The sequence below is a fragment of the Muntiacus reevesi genome, chromosome 9 (assembly GCF_963930625.1).
Source record: "Muntiacus reevesi chromosome 9, mMunRee1.1, whole genome shotgun sequence".
Lineage (NCBI taxonomy): Eukaryota > Metazoa > Chordata > Mammalia > Artiodactyla > Cervidae > Muntiacus > Muntiacus reevesi.
In genome coordinates, this window is record NC_089257.1 from 73149293 (window position 1) to 73171787 (window position 22495).

The window sequence follows — 22495 nt, forward strand, 5'->3', positions numbered from 1 at the left end:
ACAGTCCCATCACCATTTGCAAAACGTGTCTGACTACAGGCCTAAAGGGAAGGATGTATAAAAACCACAAACTTTACTTTGAGATGCTTATCATCTTTGTTCACTGATTTGAATATTTAGCCAAGTTAACTATTTATTAACATGTGGAGGATGAATTCAAGAAGTGCTGTTGTTCAAATAGGGACACTTTGTTTGATGTCCCTTTCCAAGACGGCTCTTACCTTTGCATAAAATAGTGGATTGGGGTTCCTTGTAAGATTATGAAATAGCACACTAGTGCCTATCATAACTAAAGTTAAAATGTCACTTGAGGAGTGAAATAAATCAGACCTTTGGTTTTACTCTGAAGATAACACAGCAACTAGAAACAATAGCATGAGTGGAGATGATTCAGTGGAATGAAGTTTGGACTAATCTTTCCACATTCCAGAAATACGCTGAACGCCAGTTGAGCCAACCTGAAATACGTGATGGAATGGAACTTGTTCCTCAGCCAGATGACAGTGCATCTTTGTGTCAATGCCACAGGAAAAGGCCTTTAAGACAAGAGCTTTAAGTTAGTCCAGATTCACACTCCTATGTGTGCCAGCAAGAACTTTCATGGCAGCATACAGATGGAATCTAAGCTGTGAAGACTGTGGAGACAGCCTGGAAGGCTGGATGCAGGGTACTGCTTCTCTTGATGGTTTAATGCTATGTGGATGAACAGCGCAATATTAGAGTAAGTATTACCAAATATCTTAGTATATCAATATCTTTTCAGTAAAAACTGCTATTATCATCATCATAGTTTCTCTAAGAAGAAAAACTTGGGGATCATAGTAGATAGAGAGGCTTGCCAAAATATAAATAACTTTCTATGAAACTATTTACATTGTATTTATTGGTTTGTTTCTATCCCTTGTTCACTTTCCCTCTTCCCCTTCCAGTTATGAAGAAAATACATTTTTGCAGGGTGCTACAAGCTGCTTTTGGTATTCAGTAATAGCAAGTTTCCTCTTGGAAGATCTGTTATGAATAATTAAGGAAGATGAGAATGACTCTGTTATTAAAGGTAGCTTGGATACTGTGGAGGGAAATTATTTTAAAGCTCATTCATATCCTTTTAACTAAGCTTTACTCAAGGTCCAAGAAAAAATTAAGCAGAGATAGTGCCTTAAGCTAATAATTCCCAGTCGATCTGAGTTGGACACCCATCAAGGACAACCCAATTTTTTAAAATAGATGAGAGCATCCTATGGGTATCTTCATTATCTATATATTTGAATAAATGATAACTGTAGCCAGGTAGGGATCTTTAATTCTTTTTAATCTTTAAAAGGGGATGCTTGAATACCTCTGCAACAAGCTCCAGGAAGCCTGATATCTTGGGATTCACTAATAAACTAATGACAAAAGCAAGCATCTATTCTTCACTGTACCCCTTCTATATTTCACTGTGCTATATTACTAAGATAAAAACTTTGGAAATTTACTTTGCCTTTTAGGACAGGGTGTAGTCTTAAGACTTACAGCCCAGAAATTCATTACACACTCCTTGTAATATCACCAATCTGAAACTCGGTTCATTAAAGAACACACTCCCCAAACAGGAAATATCCACACTCCCAATTCAAAAATATTTACTCTTCTAATTGAAATATTTACTTAACCTGGAAAACAGTGTGATCACTTTAAATTAGCCATATCTATTCTTTACTGAATAGGGACACAGAATTTTTTTTTAAACTAGATGAAAGCAAAAACACATTTTGTAATGGTGTAATCAAAACCAAGGCTTCCCTGGTGTTCAGCAGTATAAAGAATCCGCCAGTAATACAGAAGATGCAGGAGATGTGGGTTCTTTCCCTGGGTCAGGAAGATCCCCTGGAGGACAAAATGGTGACCCACTTCTGTATTCTTGCCTGGAAAATCCCATGGACAGAGGAGCCTGGCAGGCTACAGTCCATGGAGTCGCAAGGAGTCGGATACAGCTAAGCACCTATAGCATCTGTCCGTAGAAAACACTAATACACACCAGTTGCTCAAAAGCACAAGTGCATAAGTATAAAATAAAGTGCAAGCTGCACAGTGACTAAATCCCGTGGAGGAGACGGGTGTGAGGATATGTGAAAGTGTTAGTTGCTCAGTTGTGTCCGACTCTTTGTGACCCCGTGGCTTGTACGTAAGTTAATATAATAACTACATTTATCAAAAATAAGCTATCAACATTTTGTTACAGGCAAGAATACTGGAGTGGGTAGCCATTCCCTTCTCCAGGGCATCTTCCCAACCCAGGGATCAAACCCAGGTCTCCTGCATTACAGGTGGATTCTTTACCATTTGAACCACCAGAGAAACCCCAATAAAATGTTGGAAACATGTTAGTCATCATGAGGGAGCTGGCTAAATAGATATCTATACATCAGGGAATACAGTTTAACCATTAAAAAGAATGAATTAGCTCTAAATGCACTATCATGAAAGCTTTTCATGACAGTGTTCAGTGAAAAAAGTTACAGAACAACATGTATAATGTGACACCATATATGTAAAAAACAAAATGTATCCACATGGTTGAAAGGATATTTACCAATATCTGAGGAGGGAATGGAGAGAAGGAAATTTTTACTTTTGCTTTAAACCTGTCTATGATATTTAAAATGTTTTTACTGAAGTATGAATCAGATTGGACAATAATGAAAAATACAAACCTAGGAAAAGAAAATAAATGCATAAAAGATATATATAAGAAGACAAAATGAATATTTATATTTCCTTTGTGCTATTTTAAAATTTACTATGTCTAGAATTTTGTATCATGGGATATATTATTTACACTTTTTAAATAAAGTACACTTTCTAAAGAAATTTGAAAAAGATAAGTTTTGTTTTTTAAGAAAGAGGATTGAACCACCTATAGTTTTGGTATTTCTGTAACTGGGTTGGTCTAGTTTTCATTCTGTTATGTCTTCATGAATGAATGAATTAAAACTTTTATCACCAACACTAAATCCCTAGTGAGTAGAAATTAATATTGAAGGAAAAGATATTTGGGCTTGACACCACTATTTTCTGTTATTTCAGGTGAAAATATAGTAAGTGCAGTGTCTTAGTTCATGCTACCATTACAAAAAGTTTACCATAGACTGGGTGGCTTTGATAGAAAATATTTATTTCTCACAATTCTGGAGGCAGTCAGTCCAAAATCAAAGTGCCAGCATACTGAAGTCTGGTGAGAGCCCATTTCCTGGTTTGCAGACTGATACCTTCTCATTGTATCCTAACATGGCAGAAAGCAAAGAGAGAGGAAGCAACTCTCTCCTGTCTCTCTTATAAGAGTACTAATTGCATCGCAAGGACTCCACCCTCATGACCTAATTACCTCCCAAAGGCTCTGTCTCCAAATACCATCACATTAGGGATGAGGGTTTCAACATATTAATTTGTGGGGTTGGGTATAGGCAAATTTTCAGTCCATAGCAGGCAGAGAGAGGAAACATTCTCTCCTGACATATAAGGCCAAGGAAAGAAGAAATACCAGTTTCTTATTTAGAGGGGTATGAAATCATCCTTGTGGTGGTGAGTTATGTTTGACTTCCAATAGTTGAGAAAAAATTAACCAGACAGTAAAAATCCCTCTTCTATGAACAGAACCAGATCTTCTATGCACAGAACCAGAGTTTATCCTATCCCAACTACTGCTGCCCCTAACCTATGCCAACCTCTCGTGGAACCATTCCAGTTACTGAGATCAAAATTTTCTTTTTTAAGACAAGTTCTCTCTATAGAGCTATTTGGAAGAGGAAGCCACAATAAACTCTGATAAGCAACACTGCAACATTTCTTAAACACAGGGGAAAAAACAACAACTGGAGTTTGTTTATTCTATGGAAAGAAATTGCACATCCTGGAAGTGTGCACAGGAAGGGTAGGGGCAGCTTATGTAGAGGGAGTTATGACTGCCAGAAGTGAGGAAAGAGAGTTAGGAAAGAAGAAATATTTTCATGAGCTCCTTGTTTTGTTTCACCCGCAACTGGACGTACTTCAATACAGTTTGATGCTAACCATCCAGATTTAGCATCAGATCCTACAGGTTTAGGGCTCGTTGTTCCACAAGACTGTCTTTACAGACACCAGGCACAAGTTAGTTTCCTGGGCTACCCACACTTCTGACCAACTGGCTGCAAATTCAGAGGTGCCCATGATACCCCTCAGGTTCAGTAATTCTCTAAAACAACTCATAGAATCCAGGAAAATGCTATATTTAATGACTACCATTTCATTTTAAAGGATACCCATAGGGCAAGACCTGGATAAATTAATTGAATTTTTAAAAGAAAAAAGAATGCAACAAGGCAATTCTCAATGAGTCATGGGGATGAGGAAGACAGATTTCTGCCCAAAGAATCAGCTAACAGTGCCCATTCCTATCTCCCAGCCTCTTCAAACTGCTGATGCCCTTACACAATAGACTCCCAGATATTTCTCCAGCAAGGATGGGTTTATTCAGCATCAGGAGAGATCTGCAAACCAGGCATGCAAACATAGTGAGGCACATGCAAGTCCCCACAGGGCAAGGAAAGGAGAATGCTTTTATAAAGAGGAAAAGGAAGTTGGGAGGGCTGTAGTAAACCAAGAGTCCATGGCCTTTCATTGGCTGAGTCCTTGCCAGAAAAGGAAGATTCTTTCTTCTTCCAGTTGGGCTCTACTACTGGGAATGGGTGTGAGGGCTCCCCCTATTGGTCTCCTAATTCTTTTTAATTTAGGTATCTTGATTTCATTTTTCACAGGCTAACCCCCTCTGGCTTCTTTTAGGCCACTGCAAGACTGTGACTTTGATCCACACCCACTCCTCATGTGTGACATTGTGACTTTTCTACTATATTAGGTATTTTTTAAATACTGCATGCTAACATGGGGGGGGGGGCAGGTTGTCCACTGTTGAGGTTTGTTCCAGTATCTAAGTAGTAGAGGAAAGAAATAGCGTGTAATTGTGACTCCTCTACCTCTCCACAAAATATTCTTCTCTTAGATTAATTCAGTTTTTCCCTTATCTCTTGTCTTTACTTGGCTTATAAATCTTTGCATTCTAACTAGAAAGCAAAAATATTCATTTTGTTAATGTAATAGTAACTGTTGTATAATAATAAAAAGAAGGGGTGGGGGGAGAGGGGAATAAGGAGGGATATGGGAAACAGAGAGAAGGAAGGAAAAGTTTGTAAAACCACCCAGAAGTTCCTCTGAGTTTCGTTTCCTAATTAACTGTTCCTAGATTTAACCAGGTGCCTATAAATAAATCAATAGAAAAACTGATGGTTTTAAGTCTTAATAATCCTTTGTGACTAAATAAACTTTTTCTTTTAAAAAAATTCAGATATTTTTACATATATTGCATGTGTGCTAAATCACTTCAGTTGTTTCTGAATCTTTGTGACCCCGCCAAACTCCTCTGTTTGGACTGTAGCCCCGCCAAACTCATCTGCCGTGTGATTCTCCAGGCAGGAATACTGGAATGGATTGTCATGCCCTCTTCCAGGGGACCTTCCACACCCAGGGATTGAACTCTGGTCTCTTACGTGCTCTGCATTGGCACATGGGTTCCTTTCCACTAATGCCACCTGGGAAGCCCTTTACATATATTAGAGCAATAGAAAAAGGTCTGAGCCTATTACTAAGGAATTACTGAATTCTTCTAGATCAGGTTAATGGTAAAATAATACATGCTCAAATAGTAATCATAATTGACTGGCACTTTATTTAAAATATGTGGGGCTTATTTTTAAAGTAAAATAAACGAAAAGCACAATTATACCTAACGTTTCCATGACTGTATCTTTATGGTTTATTATTCATAGCTACTGTGTATTAATGCATCAAGTAACTACATGAAAGGGAACTAAAGCTCACATCTGTTTATTCTGATTTGCAATAATGATTTTAAAGAACTCTGGAAAGTCAATGTGTCAATGAATTAGCCTATAGGGAATTTCTTCTGTATAATTCCATATTATATAGGGAACATTTTCTTCAGCTGTTTATTCCCCTGGATGTTAACCTTCCAACAATTAATTACAAATTAATGGTATTATGTGCATAAGCACAAGAGGAAAATAGCAGAACTGGGCAGTTTCCAAATAAGATATCTGACATTGCAATAAATGACAAACTAAAACACTGCCAAGAGTGAAACATGTGAAACTCAAGCAAAGCAAACTTGGTTTAGATTGGCAGCATTTGTATAATTTAAATTTACCTAGGAATTCATTTAAGAGATCATCTATTTTCAGTTAAAAATTGGTTTAGCTAAAGAGCTTAAATTTAGAAATAGCACTGGACTGCAGTCAAGTGTCACTTACTCTTTGATCCTGCAGAGGATCTGTCAAGATGCTAGAAGAGTCAGTTCTTTTATTTACAAAAGAATAAATGTAGTCATTTATTTTTGGGGGCTCCAAAATCACTGCAGATGGTGACTGCAGCCATGAACTTAAAAGACCCTTACTCCTTGGAAGAAAAGCTATGACCAACCTAGACAGCATATTAAAAAGCAGAGACATTACTTTGCCAACAAAGGTCCGTCTAGTCAAAGCTATGGTTTTTCTAGTCATGTATGGATGTGAGAGTTGAACTGTAAAGAAGGCTGAGTGTGGAAGAAATGATGCTTTTGAACTGTGGTGTTGGAGAAGACTCCTGAGAGTCCCTTGGCCTGCAAGGAGATCCAACCAGTCCATCCTAAAGGAAATCAGTCCTGAATATTCATTGGAAGGACTGATGCTGAACCTGAAACTCCCAATTGACCATTTGATGCAAAGAACTGACTCATTTGAAAAGACCCTGATGCTGGGAAAGATTGAAGGCAGGAGGAGAAGGGGATGGCAGAGGATGAGATGGTTGGATGGCATCACGGACTCAATGAACATGAGTTTGAGTAAACTCTGGCCGTTGGTGATGGAAAGGGGCCTGGCGTGCTGCACACCATGGGGTCGCAGAGAGTCGGACACAGCTGAGCGACTGAACTGAAATTCAGTCAGTAGAAAGGCTTTCACCACATTTCTCCAATATCTTTCAAGTCCTTGGTTGAAGTAACCGGGTGTTATAAAATGTTGAGCCCAACTTCGCAGAATGTCCCTTCGGCTTTCCTGCTGTCCCAAACCCTCTGCCTCTGCGCTTTTGACAATCGCCGGAGAGCTTCTAACAGCTCCAAGCCCTTTCACGCTCACGTTGCGGAAACAGGCGTCACAGCTGGGAGCCGAGGGGCGGGGCCGGGAGGCGGGACTAACAGGGCCGGGCCAAGCCGAACAAAGAGGAACTTGGCTACGTCATTTCCGTCTGCGGCGTTAGGGAAGGCACCCACGGAGCCCCACTCGGCGGCAATAGGCAGGTGAAGGGAAAAGGGTGTCCCGTCCGCCTCAGCCGGTACTGCTTCCCTTCGGCTTGCGTGTGTGACGACTGGGTCTGAGGCTCCTCTGGTTCAGTGTGCTGAACGCCCCGTGTCCTTGAGGTCCGCGCCCCATCCAGCCCCCTTAATGACGTTTCCTTTCTCCGAGACCCATTGGGCGTCCAGCGTTTCGCGTAAAATCGTGCCCAGGATTAACCCCTTGCCCTGTGTTCCCTCTCGCCTGTGGTGAACTCGCCTCGCTGTGGTTGACAAGAGCTCACTGCGTATTCCTCCTGCTCGCTGGGCCCCCCTCACCGGGCAGAGATACTGTCTCGTCCACCTTCAGGCCTGGCGGGAAGTACTTGTTAACCTACCTCACGTTGTTTCCTAGAATTTTTTCCTGTTCGATCCGTTAAATGGTTTTCCGTCTTTAAATCGTTTTTAACGACGAGTCTATTAGTTGTCTTACCTCTTCCGCTCTTTGTATAAAGGGCCACAGGAAAAAAGGAAAAGTAAAATTACAAAACTGACAAAGATCACGAAGCACATTTTTTTTTTTACATTCGTTTATTCAGTAAAATACTAGGAAAACAAAACGGGAAGTATAGGTTCTGATCTCAGCAAGTTAATTTGAATGCTGTATTCAAACTTTTTAAATGAGTAAATGGAACTTAGACTTCAAAGATTTACCTTGTAAGGTTTTTCTCTTGAACCTAAATAGATCAGCTGAACCTTGATCTCCTATAATAGAAATTTGTGATTGGGGTTAGATAAAAATCTTAACTCTGAAATTTGCAAGTGGAACCTGGATATAGTAAAACCATCATGACCTGAACAGTGGCTTGATAGTACTTAGTATATAAGAATTTCTGAGGTATTTTCACATTGATTAATCTATTTGGCACTTCATAATGAACATATATATTGTTTTTTATCTGAGGCCAGCAACTGCCCCTACTTCCTTTTCTTCTCTGGACCTTGTCCTTTCAAACCTACAAAAGACTTTACCTTTCATACCAAACAGCATCTTAGTGTGCCTTGGTATCTCCCATATATTAAAAAAAACCTCTTGAATCCAGCCTTTCCTGCTTTCCAGTTAAATTCTCCTATCTCTGTTCCCTTTCAGCACTCAAAGAATTGTTTGAATATTCACTTTCTCAACTTTCCAACTTCTTAACACATCTCAAACTTGCTTACTTGCTATTCCAATAAGCAACTTTATTTGACCAAATCTAATTCTTTATTTTCAATTTACTTGACCCTCCCCAGTTGAGCACTTTTTGTTCTTGAAATGTAACTTTATTATTCCTCAATAATGCAACTGATTTCTGAATCAGATAATAATTTTAAATACTGTAAGATATTTCATCACTGTTTTGTGGTATTCATAGTGTAATGGTGACATATGGAATTAGTCTGCATTAACATTTTCAAATGAATTAGCTTTACTCTAGACAACCAACAAAAAAATAATAAATCAAGCCCCAATTTGTAGTGTTTGTCATCGCCTATAATGTAAATACTTCCACACTGGTCAGTTTCAGGCTACCAACATGCCTCAGGAATTGGAAAGATAACGTGCTGTGGTGCGCCATAGTATGGCTTCCACCATGGAGGTGCTAGTAGATAATCTGCAGACCTGTAGGTCTCAACCTTGGATAATTTTGCTTCCCAGGGGAAATTTGGCACTGTCTAGAGATACTTTTAGCTGTCACACCTGTGCTACTGCATCTGCTGAGTAGAAGGCAGGGATTCTGCTAAACAGCCTACATGCACAGAACAATTCTCACAACAAAAAACCCAGCCCGGAGCATCTCTGGGTCACTGCTGAGGAACTGTGAGATAAAAATAATAACCACAGGAAATAAATAGTAGTAAAAGATAGTGTAAGAGAGGCAAATTTTTTTCCTGTACTCTCTTATGTTTTAGTGCTTGGAGCCTGCAAATTACTGATGAAAGGCAGATTAACAGCAGAAAGTGATACAAATTTTACTTGATGTTAATATTTTAGTTTTACATACATGTAAAGGGAAGGAAGTGACACCCAAAGAGGTGCTTAGCCCTGGGAGCTTGTATACTATTTTAACAGAAGGTAATAAACTTGTGAAGTGACAAAACAAAGCCAAAGAGATTTGGGCTTCTATAGGTGGTAAATTCTGTAGGTGGTAAATTACCTTATATATTGTAAGGTTAGCACTCAGGAAAGCTCATGGAGGTTAAGGGTTACTTAAGTAAGGTTTGTTTGTACAGACTCATCTCAGTGCCAGTGATAATGATTATTTTGGCTCCAGGGATAATGGTTATTTTCCTCCAGTGATAAAGATATGGGAAAGAAGATGGGGAGCACCTTCACATAGGGAAATACCTGTCCTCCTTTTAGGTACATATAGGGAGAATAGAGAGCTTGTCCTCCATCTGCTATTTCTCAGTTGCTGTAAGTTTAAAATAATGCTTTCTGCCAAAGTAGTGCTAACTAAAAAGCACAACTTGAGAGTTGCAGGCTAAGTTTTATTTGGGACAAAATGAGGACTAGGCTATAGCCCAGGAGACAGCATTTCAGATATCTCTGAGAAATTGCTCTGAAGAGGGAGGAGATCAGTATATGTGATTTTGATGAAGGAGGAATTCATGCAGTTAAGTGCGTATTTTTGCTTAAGATTTCTGCTAGTCAGGACGGAGTAAAAGTCACCAGGAAGGAATTTAGTGTTTTTCTAGATATGAGATGTAAGAATTGGGCTCATAAAATCAACTCCTGAAAATAACTATCTGAAGGCCTATTCTACCGTTATTTCCAGAGCAGAGTGTCTCATTTCTGTTCTTGACCCTGAACTCCCTACACAGGGGTGTTGAAGGTCAGCAGCACATGATTTAATCCTTGTAGAGGTAGATGGCAAGTGCCAATTTGCCATTTCAAATTTATGATGTTGACAGGGGCCCATCATGGTCATAAATTTGACCGTGCTTTGGGAGGCATTTCATGACCATTTCTTCCCAAGGTGCTAGGAAAGCTCATTCCTAGGTCTGGTGAAGACTTTGCTAATAGGCCACTCAATGTGCTTTTATTGGATTAGGTCTTGTTAACAATAACTAAAGATCTTTGGACCACATATCTTCTAATCTATTACGGTCCAGGAAAAAATTCCCTCTTACTGCATCTTCCCATATCTACAGTACACTATTAAAATCATTGATTGGATACAAAATTCTGTATTTGACCAACTGCTTCAAGTCACCTAGTCATCATTATTTTTGTTGGAGGCTCAATCACATTTGATTATACAAGAAGTGATAATCTTGTAAAATAAGCAAATTACAAACAATATTGCTAATAGCATTAATAGAATTATAAGTAAATATTTAAGCCAAGAACTTCCCACACCAAGCGAGTTTTTGAAGAGGTTATCGAGACTAGGGAGTTGGTCAGTTAAGGCAGAAATCTGGCTTTTCATATGGTTCACTAATTATATAGTGAAGCATTATAATCATCAGGTATGAAAACACAGCATTCAATCTGAATTATGGCACAGGTCCCCTCCCTGAGATGCTCTAAGGATCTAAAAGGCAATGTGGTTTTTTTTTTTTTTTTGCAATGTGGTTTTGTAGCACCACTTTTCTCGTCATAGACACGTCAGAATTCAATAGGCTAATAGCCTGGTTGCTATCATTTAAAGCCTGTGGAGTGAATCTCAAGGCTTTGACATGGCCCATTACATTCCCCAATCCTTCTGAAGGCACAAAAATAGCTGCTAAATGGTCATTCTAGTGGAAGACATCTCTTGGCCCATCAGACTCATACAAATGATAGATTGACTGGAATCATCTCTAAATTGTTACATGTGACCTTGAGTCCATGGGAATCCCAGGATGCATCTTCCTATTCATCCTGGTGGAAGCCAAGATCATAAATTAGTACCACAAATTCACTGAGTTCCATTAAGTGCAGCCCAGTGAACCTCTGGTCATCTGACCCAGTTAGTTCCATACCAATCACTGTCTCTAAGGGTAATAATATATAGGTATTGTTCATAAGGCACCCAGCCTAATTTCCTGATGTCACAAGATTTATCATCCTTTTAAAATATATATATATATATATTTTATTGAAGTATAGTTGACTTAAAATGTTTCAGGTGCACAACATGGTGATTCAGTTATACAAACACATATATTAGTTTTGAAATTATTTTCCATCATAGGTTATTACAAGATATTGACTGTAGTTCTATGCTATACAGTAAACCTTTGTTGCTTGTTGCATATCTATATTTTAGTTAGAAATCTAGCATTCTATTCATATTAAGTCAAATAAGTGGAATCAAAATGTCATATTTTTTTTAGTCAGGCAAAAATTCATAAGTTTTCTAAAATATATGTATTATACATATGTATACAAAAGCTTTTTTACTGTGCTTGATAAAGTCTTGAGAAAGAACATCAAAAAAAAAAGACTTGGAGAAGTTGGAGAACATAAACTAAATGAAATGGGAGTACTGAATATGAAATAGAAAAAAGTGAAACTAGATAAAAGTAAAAGATCCTATAGTCCAGTTGTTTCTAAATATGACTGCTCATTAAAAACATCTGGAGCTCTGGAGAAAAAAGGCAATACCTGAGCATTTGTATTTTTCAAAAAAAAAATCAGGATAATTCTAACATGCATCCAGATTTCAAGAAGTGATTACACATTTTTCTATTCAACCCTAATTTGGTGATACAGAGTTCCATTATTTTTCCACTGACCAATCATGATACAATGGTATTAAGTAAGTAATAGTTACATAATCACAAGAGTACAAGATGTTTATCAGTTTTCACAATCAATAACCAAACACAAAATAAAAGATACTTACAATTGCAAGCCATATTGGGAACATGATTAACCTAACAACATAAAATAATTGCATACAATTTGAGGGGATCAAGCAGAATGATGTGTTAAGTGGAAGTGCATATATGCACATGTTTTCACTTGCCCAGCCAGTCTATGTCTTTTGGTTGGTACATTGAATTCATTTATATTATGATAATTGTCAATATTTTCTTAATTATTTGGGGTTTATTTTGTGTAGGTCTTTTTCTTCTCTTCTGTTTCATGCCTAGAGAAGTTCCTTTAGCATTTGTTGTAAAGCTGGTGTGGTGGTGCTGAATTCTGTTACCTTTTGCTTGTCTGGAAAGCAAGATTTGATTTCTCCATCAAATCTGAAGGACAGTCTTGCTGGGTAGCATATTCTTGGTTGTAGATTCTTCCTTTTCATCACTTTAAATATATCATGCCATTCCCTTCTGGCTTGTAGAGTTTCTGTTGAGAAATCAGCTGATAGCCTGATGGGAGTTCCCTTGTAGTCATTTTTCCCTTGTTGCTTTTAATATTTTATCTGTCTTTAATTTTTGTCAGTTTGATTACTATCTGTCTCCGTGTGTTCCTCCTTGGGTTTATCCTTCCTGGGACTCTGTGCTTCCTGAACTTGGTTGACTGTTTCCTCTGCCATGTTCAGGAAGTTTTCAGCTATTATCTCTTCAAATGTTTTCTGAGGTCATTTCTCTCTTCTTCTGCTGGGACCCTTATAATGTGAATGTTAATGTTGTCGCAGAGGTCTCTTAGGCTGTCTTCATTTCTTTTCACTCTTTTTTCTATATTCTGTTCTGTGGCATTGATTTCCACCATTCTGTCCTCCAGGTCATTTTATCCATTCTTCTGTCTCAGTTATTCTGTTGGTGCTTCCTCTAGTGTTTTATTTATTTCTGTTTGTTCTTTATTTCTTCCAGGTCTTCCCATTCTTTTCCTGAGATTGTGGATCATCTTCACTATCTGAATTCTTTTTCTGAATTCTTTTTTTGGAAGGTTACCTATCTCCATTTAGTTGTTTTTCTGGGATTTTGTTCCTTCATCTGGGACATAACTGTCTGCTTTTCATCATGATTAACTTTCTGTAATATGGTTTTTGTTTTAGCTGCTCTAAGATTGTGTTTCTTCTTGTTTCTTCTGTCTGCCCTCTGATGGATGAGGCTAAAAGGCTTGTGTAAGCTTCTTGATGGGAGGGACTGGTGATGGGAAAAACTGGGTCTTGTTCTGGTGGACAGGGCCTTGCTCAGTAAAGCTTTAATCCAATTATCTGCTGAGGGGTGGGGTTGCACTCCCTCCCTTATAGTTTGGCCAGAGGCTATGGGATTTGATTTTATTGTGATTGTGCCCATCCTACTGTCTCACTGTGGCTGCTTTTTTATCTTCAGATGTGGGTATCTTTTTTTGGTGGCATCCAGCATCCTCCTGTCAATGGTTTTTCTTCAGCTAGCTGCAGCTTTGGTGCTCTCACAGGAGGAGATAAGTGCACATCCTCTATTCTGTCATCTGAACCAGAAGCCTCAAGGCTGATCATCTTTAACATAATACATTTTTTACTTAAATGACTATTACCTGATGTTAACCACATAAATCCATCCCATAATTGTGGGAGGTTTCCTTCTAATAAACAGGAGGTTACACTTTTTGATTGAGACTTAGCTTACTGTTCTGATTGAGCTTGAGTGACCCTAAAAGAAAATTTGTATGCATGGCCAGGGCCAGAGCAGGTATTATTAATTGGCTAGATGAGAGGATCCCAGAGTAGCCTGAATACAACTGAACTTTCTTTCTTCTAAAATAAATTTCCTGAAAGCCATCCAATCAGAGCCTTGGAGTGAAGAAATCTTCACCAAGGTAATCCAGAAGTACTTAGACACAGGTAATTAGCCACATACCCAATAATTGAATTGATTTTTAAAACTGCTATAGGATGGTGTCAATGATAGAAAAACATTTGATTTATATACAGAGGTCCAAGAAGTCATGAAAACATTATAAATGATCATATGAATCATGTCCAGCATCTTAGATAACCTGTCTATCTCTGATGTTGCATTCTTCTCTTCCTGATGTGAGTGTAATTTCTCCTTTCTCTGAACATTATTTTAGGTGAGATTGAGGTCAGCAGACCTCTCCATAGAGTCCAGTGCAAGGGTCCTTTTTAAGTGGAAAATATGAATCCAATTCCCCTTAGTTTTGCTGGACATGAGCTAGTTAAATATACTTGGTGAGGGCCTTTCCATTGGGGTTGTAGAGAGTCCTTTAAGTGATGTTTTTTCCAATATAATAATTCCCTGGTTGCAGGCTGTGGGGCATCTGATTTTCATCCAAAGATAGATTAATGAGATAACTTCGAAATAAACTTCAGTTCAGCTCAGTCGTGTCCGACTCTTTGCAACCCCATGAACCACAGCACGCCAGGCTTCCCTGTCCATCACCAACTCCCAGAGTTTACCCAAACTCATGTCCATTGAGTTGGTGATGCCATCCAACCATCTCATCTTCTTTCATCCCATTTTCCCCCTGCCTTCAATCTTTCCCAGCATCAGGGTCTTTTCAGATGAGTCAGCTCTTCACATCAGGTGGCCAAATATTTGAGTTTCAACTTCAACATCAGTCCTTCCAATGAATTTTCAGGACTGATCTCCTTTAGGATTGACTGGTTGGATCTCCTTGCAGTCCAAAGGACTCTCGAGTCTTCTCCAACACCACAGTTCAAACGCATCAATTCTTTGGCACTCAGCTTTCTTTATAGTCCAACTCTCATATCCATACATGACTACTGGAAAAACCGTAGCCTTGACTACACGGACTTTTGTTGGCAAAGTAATGTCTCTGCTTTTTAATATGCTGTCTAGCTTGGTCATAACTTTCCTTCCAAGTAGTAAGCGTCTTTTAATTCCATGGTTATAGTCACCATCTGCAGTGATTTTGGAGACCCCACAATAAAGTCTGCCACTGTTTCCACTGTTTCCCCAACTATTTTCCATGAAGTGATGGGACCAGATGCCATGATCTTAGTTTTCTAAATGTTGAGCTTTAAGCCAACTTTATCACTCTCCTCTTTCTGTCTTAAGGGTGGTGTCATCTGCATATCTGAGTCTATTGCTATTTCTCCTGACAATCTTGATTCCAGCTTGTGCTTCATCCAGCCCGGCATTTCTCATTATGTATTCTGCATATAAGTTTAATAAGCAGGTGACAGTATACAGCCTTGATGTACTCCTTTTCCCGTTTAGAACCAGTCTGTTGTTCCATGTCCAGTTCCAACTGTTGCTTCCTGACCTGCATACAGATTTCTCCAAAGACAGGTCAGGTAGTCTGGTATTCCCATCTCTTAATTCTGCTTATAAAGTTATAATTTACCAAAATTACTGTAAGTCATAATTAGTTTGAGGAGAAGGTTTCCTCATACATGGAAAACACGGATTTAAACTAGTAATTTTTCAGATAAAAGCCGTAAATATTATAACAGTATTCACTAGTTCATTCAGTCTCACATAACTAATCCTTTTTGTTAAGAGTTTTATAAAGCTATTGGGTTTCCCATTAGAATTCTTTAATTTCTTACCCAGTTCAACATTGTAGTCTGAAGGTCAGAAACTTATATTTATTCAAAATTTCTTTCTATAAATCTTGAAGAGGAAGCATTTTCCAAAGGCATAAGAATAAAACCATAACTGTCTATAATGACAAAAGACTTTAGAAGCCATAAAAATCTGATTACAATGCAATTGACAAAGAAACTTGGTTACTGCTGTGACACACAACAGTTTGGGATAATAACTGGATTTATTACTGATAACATTTTATAAGAACTTGTCATATCTTTAGGAATTCTATATAATTTCTGGTATATCTATATTACTAATAGTAAGCATTTATAAGCTGAGAAGATTTATTACTCATTTGACAAAATTTCTCATTCGATTTACACACCAATTATACCTAATTATACCTAATATTAAACTATAATATCTCTCTTTGGGATCCTTCAGGGGCCCTTTGAAATATCCCAAAGTTAGCCAAAGGTCAAAAGCACCTCATTAGAATTTGATTTAGAAAGTTTTGTCAAAAAATACTGAAAGGGCTTAGAACACTCATAGCCTATAATAGTCACTGTGATACAATAGTTATTCACTTAGTCAAAGTAATTATAAAATATTTCAAAGGTAAATACAGAACAGATCACTTAAAAGATAAAGAACTTAAAATTTATTATCAAAGGAAGTTCAACATCTTAAGAAAACTTGTCAGAGAGAAAAGCCCAACTCAAATTTTGCATCAGCCTACTTTTAAATTTATTTACTCAAATTTATTTTAAACTTGGTCAATCCTGACCATGCATAAAACTCTTTTCTTGGGGTCAACTTTCATAAATCTTTCACCACTTTCTGTACCATCACTTTATTTTATTCCATCCAGAAACAGCCACCTATAAGTCAGACGTACATCCTTTTCCCTTAATAAAATTGTAGTTCCTTTCCTCACATCTCCTTTACTAAAATCATACATACTACTTTCCTTAAGCATCCATGAAACATAAATCCAAACAATTTCTTGAAAAATGTGCTTTCTTATATAAAATGTCTCAGTGTGGCACCAAACATTTATTAATAGTTCTAAATCTTTTGTTTCTTTGTAAAAGGAAGCCAGTGTTTGACAATTAATGTTTCAGTATCTTGTTTGTGAATGACCTAGCTATTCAATAAACCTCCATTACTTAATTTAGCACAAATCTAGAATTTCAAGTTATCAGAATCTAGAGAGACTATTTTAGATAGACATTCCTGAAGCATAATTGTTCTTAATACAGTTATCTAAAAGCTCTTATCCCCTTTACATTTTCTTTCCTTAAACATTTCTTCACATCAAGTCACTTTCCTTGCTAACAGATTTCTAAAAGATATAACAAGATTGTATTTAGCTTATCTTAAACATAGTCACAATGGAAGTGTTGTACTTAATGTTGATGACTCTAAACACATGTCTATATTAATTAGATCAACAAACTTAAAGATTAATACCAGGTATTAATTTAATTTTGAATACTTTACAGTTCATATGAACTTGAAGTTAATTCTAGCCAGTTACCTTCTCTGTATTTTTTTTTTTTTTTAAGAATTTGTATAAGTATGGCTTCCCTGGTGGCACAGATGGTAAAGAATCTACCTGAAATGTCAGAGACCCAGGTTCAATCCCTGGGTCAGGAAGATTCCCTGGAGAAGGAAATGGCAACCCATTCCAGTATTTTTGCCTGGAGAATTCCATGGACACAGGAGCCTGGTAGGCTAGAGTCCATGGGGTCACAAAAAGTTGGTCAGGACTGAGCGACTAACACTTTCACTTTCACATAAGTGTTTAATTTCTTTTAATCCAATTAAGTAGAGCTTACTTACAAGTTAAATTTGATAATAACCATGCAAAGTAAGAACAGAAATAATGCATGCATAAACATACTATCAGAGACAATGGAAGATCTCATAGCTTCATTTTCTAAACTTAGTCATAAATCAGATATCACAATATAAAACTTACTAGTTGTAAAAACAGTTGGAATAAGTTAAATTTTAAAAAGAGTTTTTTCCACTCCTTTTTTCAGTCTTAGGATTTAGAGATGATCTAGATGAGTGATCCTGAGAGCTCTGGTCTCAAGGCACTGGTAGAGAAAATCAGGTTCTCCTCATGGTATTTATTCCCTCAGGATCAGAATTCTGAAGAGATATACTGTTGTTTCCTTCAAGCTAGCTTTCTCTGCTTGTTGGGGATTAAACAGAGATTGGTTAACCTTTGACTGGTGCTGTATACTTAATTGGCACAATTGAAGGTTCATAATTTTCATAGATATCTCCTTCATGCTAGCAAGGTAATGCTCAAAATCCTTCAAGCTAAGCTTCAACAGTACATGAACTGAGAACTTCCAGACCTATAAACCAAATTTAGAAAAGGCAGAGGAACCAGAGATCAAATTGCCAACACCCATTGGATCATAGAAAAAGCAAGAGAATTACAGAAAAGCATCTTACTACTTCTTCATTGACTACACTAAAGTCTTTGACTGCATGGATCACAACAAACTGTATAAAACTCTAAAAGAGATGGGAATATGACCTTACTTGCCTTCTGAGAAACCTGTATGCAGGTTAAGAAGCAACAGTTAGAACCAGACATGGAACAACAGACTGGTTCAAAATTGGGAAAGGAGTACATCAAGGCTGTATATTGTCACCCTGCTTATTTAACATATATGCAGAGTACATCATGGGAAATGCTGGGCTGGATGAATCTCAAGCTGGAATCAAGATTGATGGGAGAAAAATCAACAACTTGAGATATGCAGATGATACCACTCTAGTGACAGAAAGCAAAGAGGCACTAAAGAGCCTCTTGATGAAAGTGAAAGAGGAGAGTGAAAAACCTGGCTTAAAACTAAGCATTTAAAAAACTAAGATCATGGCATCTTGCACCATCACTTCATGGCAAATAGATGGGGGGGAAATGGGAACAGTGATAGACTTTATTTTCTTGGGCTCCAAAATCACTGGAGACAGTGACTGCAGCCATGAAGTTAAAAAACACTTGTTCCTTGGAAGAAAAGCTATGACAAACCTAGACAGTGTGTTAAAAAGCAGAGACATCAATTTGCCAACAAAGGTCTGTATAGTCAAAGCTATGGTTTTTCCAGTAGTCATGTATGGATGTGAGAGTTGGACCATAAAGAAGGCTGAGGGCCAAAGAATTGATGCTTTTGAGCTATGGTGCTGGAGAAGATTCTTGAGAGTCCCTTGGACAGCAAGGAGATCAAACCAGTCAATCCTATAGGAAATCAACCCTGAAATATTCTTTGGAATGACTGATGCTGAAGCTGAAACTCTAGTACTTAGGCCACCTGATGTGAAGAACTAACTCATTGGAAAAGACCCTGTGCTGGGAAAGATTGAAGGCAGGTGGAGAAGGGGATGAATTGAGGATGATGGATGATATCACCAGTTCAATGGACAGAGTTTGAGCAAACCCTGGGAGGTAGTGAAGGACAGAGAAGCCTGGCATGCTGCAGTCTGTGGGGTTGCAAAGAGTCAGACACGACTGAGTGACTGAACAACAATGGTTTTGAAAAGTTGGTCAGCCAGTGTAGCAAGTGCATTTGTGTGTAACTTGGACCAACCTGGCTTATGTCTTTTGACTAGAGTAGCCAAATCCTCATCTAAACATTCTAAAAAGGCAGAGTTAAGCAAAGGATTATTTTGGTGGTTAGGAATAATTCAGGTGTCAAGTCAGAATGTTGCTTAAAAGTTTCTTTCAAACTTTTCATAATAGTCCATAATTGATTCATTCTATCTTTGCTTGCAACTGTTGAATCTCTGTCCAGTCTATGGTTTTTGGAAAATGCTCTGGATAAGTTCAAACAATTTCTGAGCTAATTCCTTGCATTCATTGTGAGCCAGTGGTTCAGAATCCAAGAAGTGATGTTTTCATTCTGCTTTATTCATCCCCTTGCTTTGCTTTCAGAAACTAACAGCTGTATTAATTAATATAGATTTGAAAACCTGGGCTTGTAGGTTCAGATGGTTAACTCAGATTCCTTAGCAAAACCCAATGGGGGGAAGAAAACCAACAATGGATCCTGACTTGGATTTGGAAATTCCTTAGCTAAGGCTCTAAGTGCTGTTTGGGTCCAGGATGTGTACATAAGCACCAAGGATGGTTCACCTCTCCCTGTAATACATTTCTCCTTAAGGGAGCTATAATCACGTCTGATTTTTTTCCCCTTTATTGGGGAAGATGGAGAAGTAAGAGGCAGAGGAGTTGGATCTGTGCCCGGCAATTCAGATAGAAGAGGATACATGGGAGAAGCAGAGAGAGAGACAGAGTGAGAGTACTGTAGCAGATTTTTTTTAGTTCTGATAGAGTTTTCAACAATTAATTGTTGGTTTCCTGCAAAGAAGTTATGCTATCATTTCCTCTTGTAGAAGCTTCTGTATCTCTTTTGGAAACTTAGATACTATTCAAAGTAATCATTCCATTCAGTCTGTTTGATCTTAGAACTGGCTTTTTTCTGTGTGTGCAAAATATAAATTCTGGAATATCAGAAAAACTTCAATGTGGTCATTTTAGGTTGAGATCTTTAATTTCCCCAATTAAGTAGGTACTTGCAAGTGTGAGTTTTTGTTTGTGCACAAACCTGGCTGGTATGTTAGTCAGAGACTGGCTTCCTGATGCCCCTTGTTTCAGTGTTTGAGAGGCTCTATTTCCCATCTTAAATTTCTCAGGGGTAAAATTTACTAGTGAAGTCATGTAGTGGGCCAGTGTGCTGCTTGTGAGCTTAACTCTCTTGGTGTCAGCCTAGAGTTGTTTCAGCCTTCTTACATGTTTCAGTTTCTCCATTTGGTGGTCTAAGACCATGGCAAGTGCTCAGATCACTGAAAGGCCAATTTTTATTCATGACCCCTGGATGAACAAGTGTTTTAATTAGTGAGTGGGTTTCCCTGTGGGACCGCTCCATGGTGTGAAAACTCTGCGCCCACCACTCTTGTAAATTTCTCAGTAGCCTGAGAAAGCCATAACTGACCAGGAGGAGACGTCCCTTTTCTTTTCTTCAGAGCAAAGCTCTTATGTAGTATATTCAGTTTTATCCTGCCAATTCTGTTAAGGCAACTGAATTGAGGAATTGTATCAGATCAGCCTCTTACCTAACCACTCAACACAGACCACTGTCTCCTATAATTGCAAACCCTGGTATCTTTTAACCACCCCTCCCAGTATCTTTCACCTGAGTGGCTATTTCCCTGGTATCTTTCAACCAGGCCACCCTGAGTATCTTTCAACTGAAGGGGTGGCAGGGGCGCGGCGCAGGTACATGCTATACACAGCCAAATAAAGCTCAGGAGATCCAATATGGGAGATACAAAAACCAGGAGAGACTTAGCTAAATTTACCTGGACTCTCCGAGGAGGCAGATAGGTGAAAGGGCCCTTTCCTGGAAGCAAGGCTCTGGTTTTTTGTAGAGTTCAGGTGAAATAGAGAAGTCCACTCTGGGTCCCTTCATGGTCACCATAACTGCTGACCAAAAAAGGGCACAGTGTGAAACGTGTGAATTAAGTTTTATTTGGGGCAAAATGAAGACTATAACCCAGGAGACAGCATTTCAGATAGCTCTGAGGAACTGCTCCAAATAGGTAGGGGAAAAGTCAGTATATATATGATTTTTGTGAAGGGGGAGTGCATGCAATCAACTGCATATTTTTGCAGAAGATTTCTGCTAATTAGGAGGAGCAGAAGTCACCATGAAGGAATTTAGTGCTTTTCTAGATATGAGAAGATGCAAGAATTGGGCTCACAAAGTCAGCTCTTGAAAATATCTAACTCTCTGAAGACCTATTCTGCCAGTTTTTCCAGAGCAGAGAGTGCCTCATTTCTGCTTTCCACCCTGAACTCCCTTCAGGGGGTGTTGAAGGTCAGCAACTGCAGTAGCACATAATTTAATCCTTGTAGAGGTCGATGGCAAGTGCCAATTTGTAGTTGACAGTAGCATATTTTGGGGTGGTATATTCTGGTCCCCTTCAATAAGAAGGTAAATAGTTAAGTGATGAGTTTGAGTGTATATTACCTTTATTTTCTTTGATTGTAAGTTTAAGTAATTTAATTTTAAAATAATGACTGTGTGTAAAAACTAGCTCACAAAATTCTCAAAAATTTAAAATTTGACTCTACTGAAACAAGTCACTCTAGTACACTGCCAAACCATGCCAGTCAATGTCCCGTATGATGATAGTGTGGCTCCCGCCTGTTTCTCTTACCTCCCGCTCTCCTGCCTCATCTCTGAGCCCTGAGGGCACTGTTGTCTTCTTTTCTACCACTTGAACACACCAGGCGCCTTATCTCAAGACATTTTTATCTTTTGTTCCCTGTGCCTGGAACCCTCTTCTACCATTTTCCCATGGTTCACTCTTTGCATAATGAACAGTAGTGTTTCCTAATTAGAGAGGCCATCCTTGGCTGTTTGTATTAAAATATCCCTTGGTCATTCTTTATCCCTACTCTGTTTTATCACTGTTGCACATGCACTTCTTTTGGTTTTTACCTCCTTATTTTAAATAGCATGTTATTCTACTTTTTATATATTACTTTAATGTATATTTCTTAAAATAGATCTTAATTTATTTTCTTTTTTCATTTTTAAAATTGATTTTTATTAGAATATGGTTGATGTACAATGTTATATTAGTTTCTGCTGTGCAGCAAAGTGAGTCAATTATACATATACCCACTTTTTAAGATTCTTTTTCCATATAGGT

The 22495-nt window shown here is 38.2% G+C and overlaps 2 protein-coding genes across 12 annotated transcripts in view; both read left to right on the top strand.

Annotated features, from left to right (window-relative positions):
- The window catches only part of POGLUT3 (protein O-glucosyltransferase 3), a 36652-nt gene extending 33802 nt beyond the window's left edge, over positions 1-2850 (top strand). For all 5 annotated transcript variants that reach the window (XM_065944058.1, XM_065944056.1, XM_065944057.1 and 2 more), the window contains one exon: positions 431-2850. In XM_065944058.1, the coding sequence (XP_065800130.1) occupies positions 431-556 (126 nt within the window). In that variant the 3' untranslated portion in view covers positions 557-2850. The remainder of the gene's footprint in view (positions 1-430) is intronic.
- C9H11orf65 (chromosome 9 C11orf65 homolog) overlaps positions 634-22495 on the top strand; it is a 107721-nt gene continuing 85859 nt past the window's right edge. For 2 of the 7 annotated variants that reach the window (XM_065944062.1, XM_065944068.1), the window contains exon 1: positions 4824-4870. The gene's annotated coding sequence lies outside the window, so the exon portion shown is untranslated. Of the gene's footprint in view, positions 722-4823; positions 4871-7288; positions 7481-22495 lie in introns of those variants that run through there. The other 5 variants (XM_065944069.1, XM_065944070.1, XM_065944065.1 and 2 more) reach the window with 4 other exon arrangements.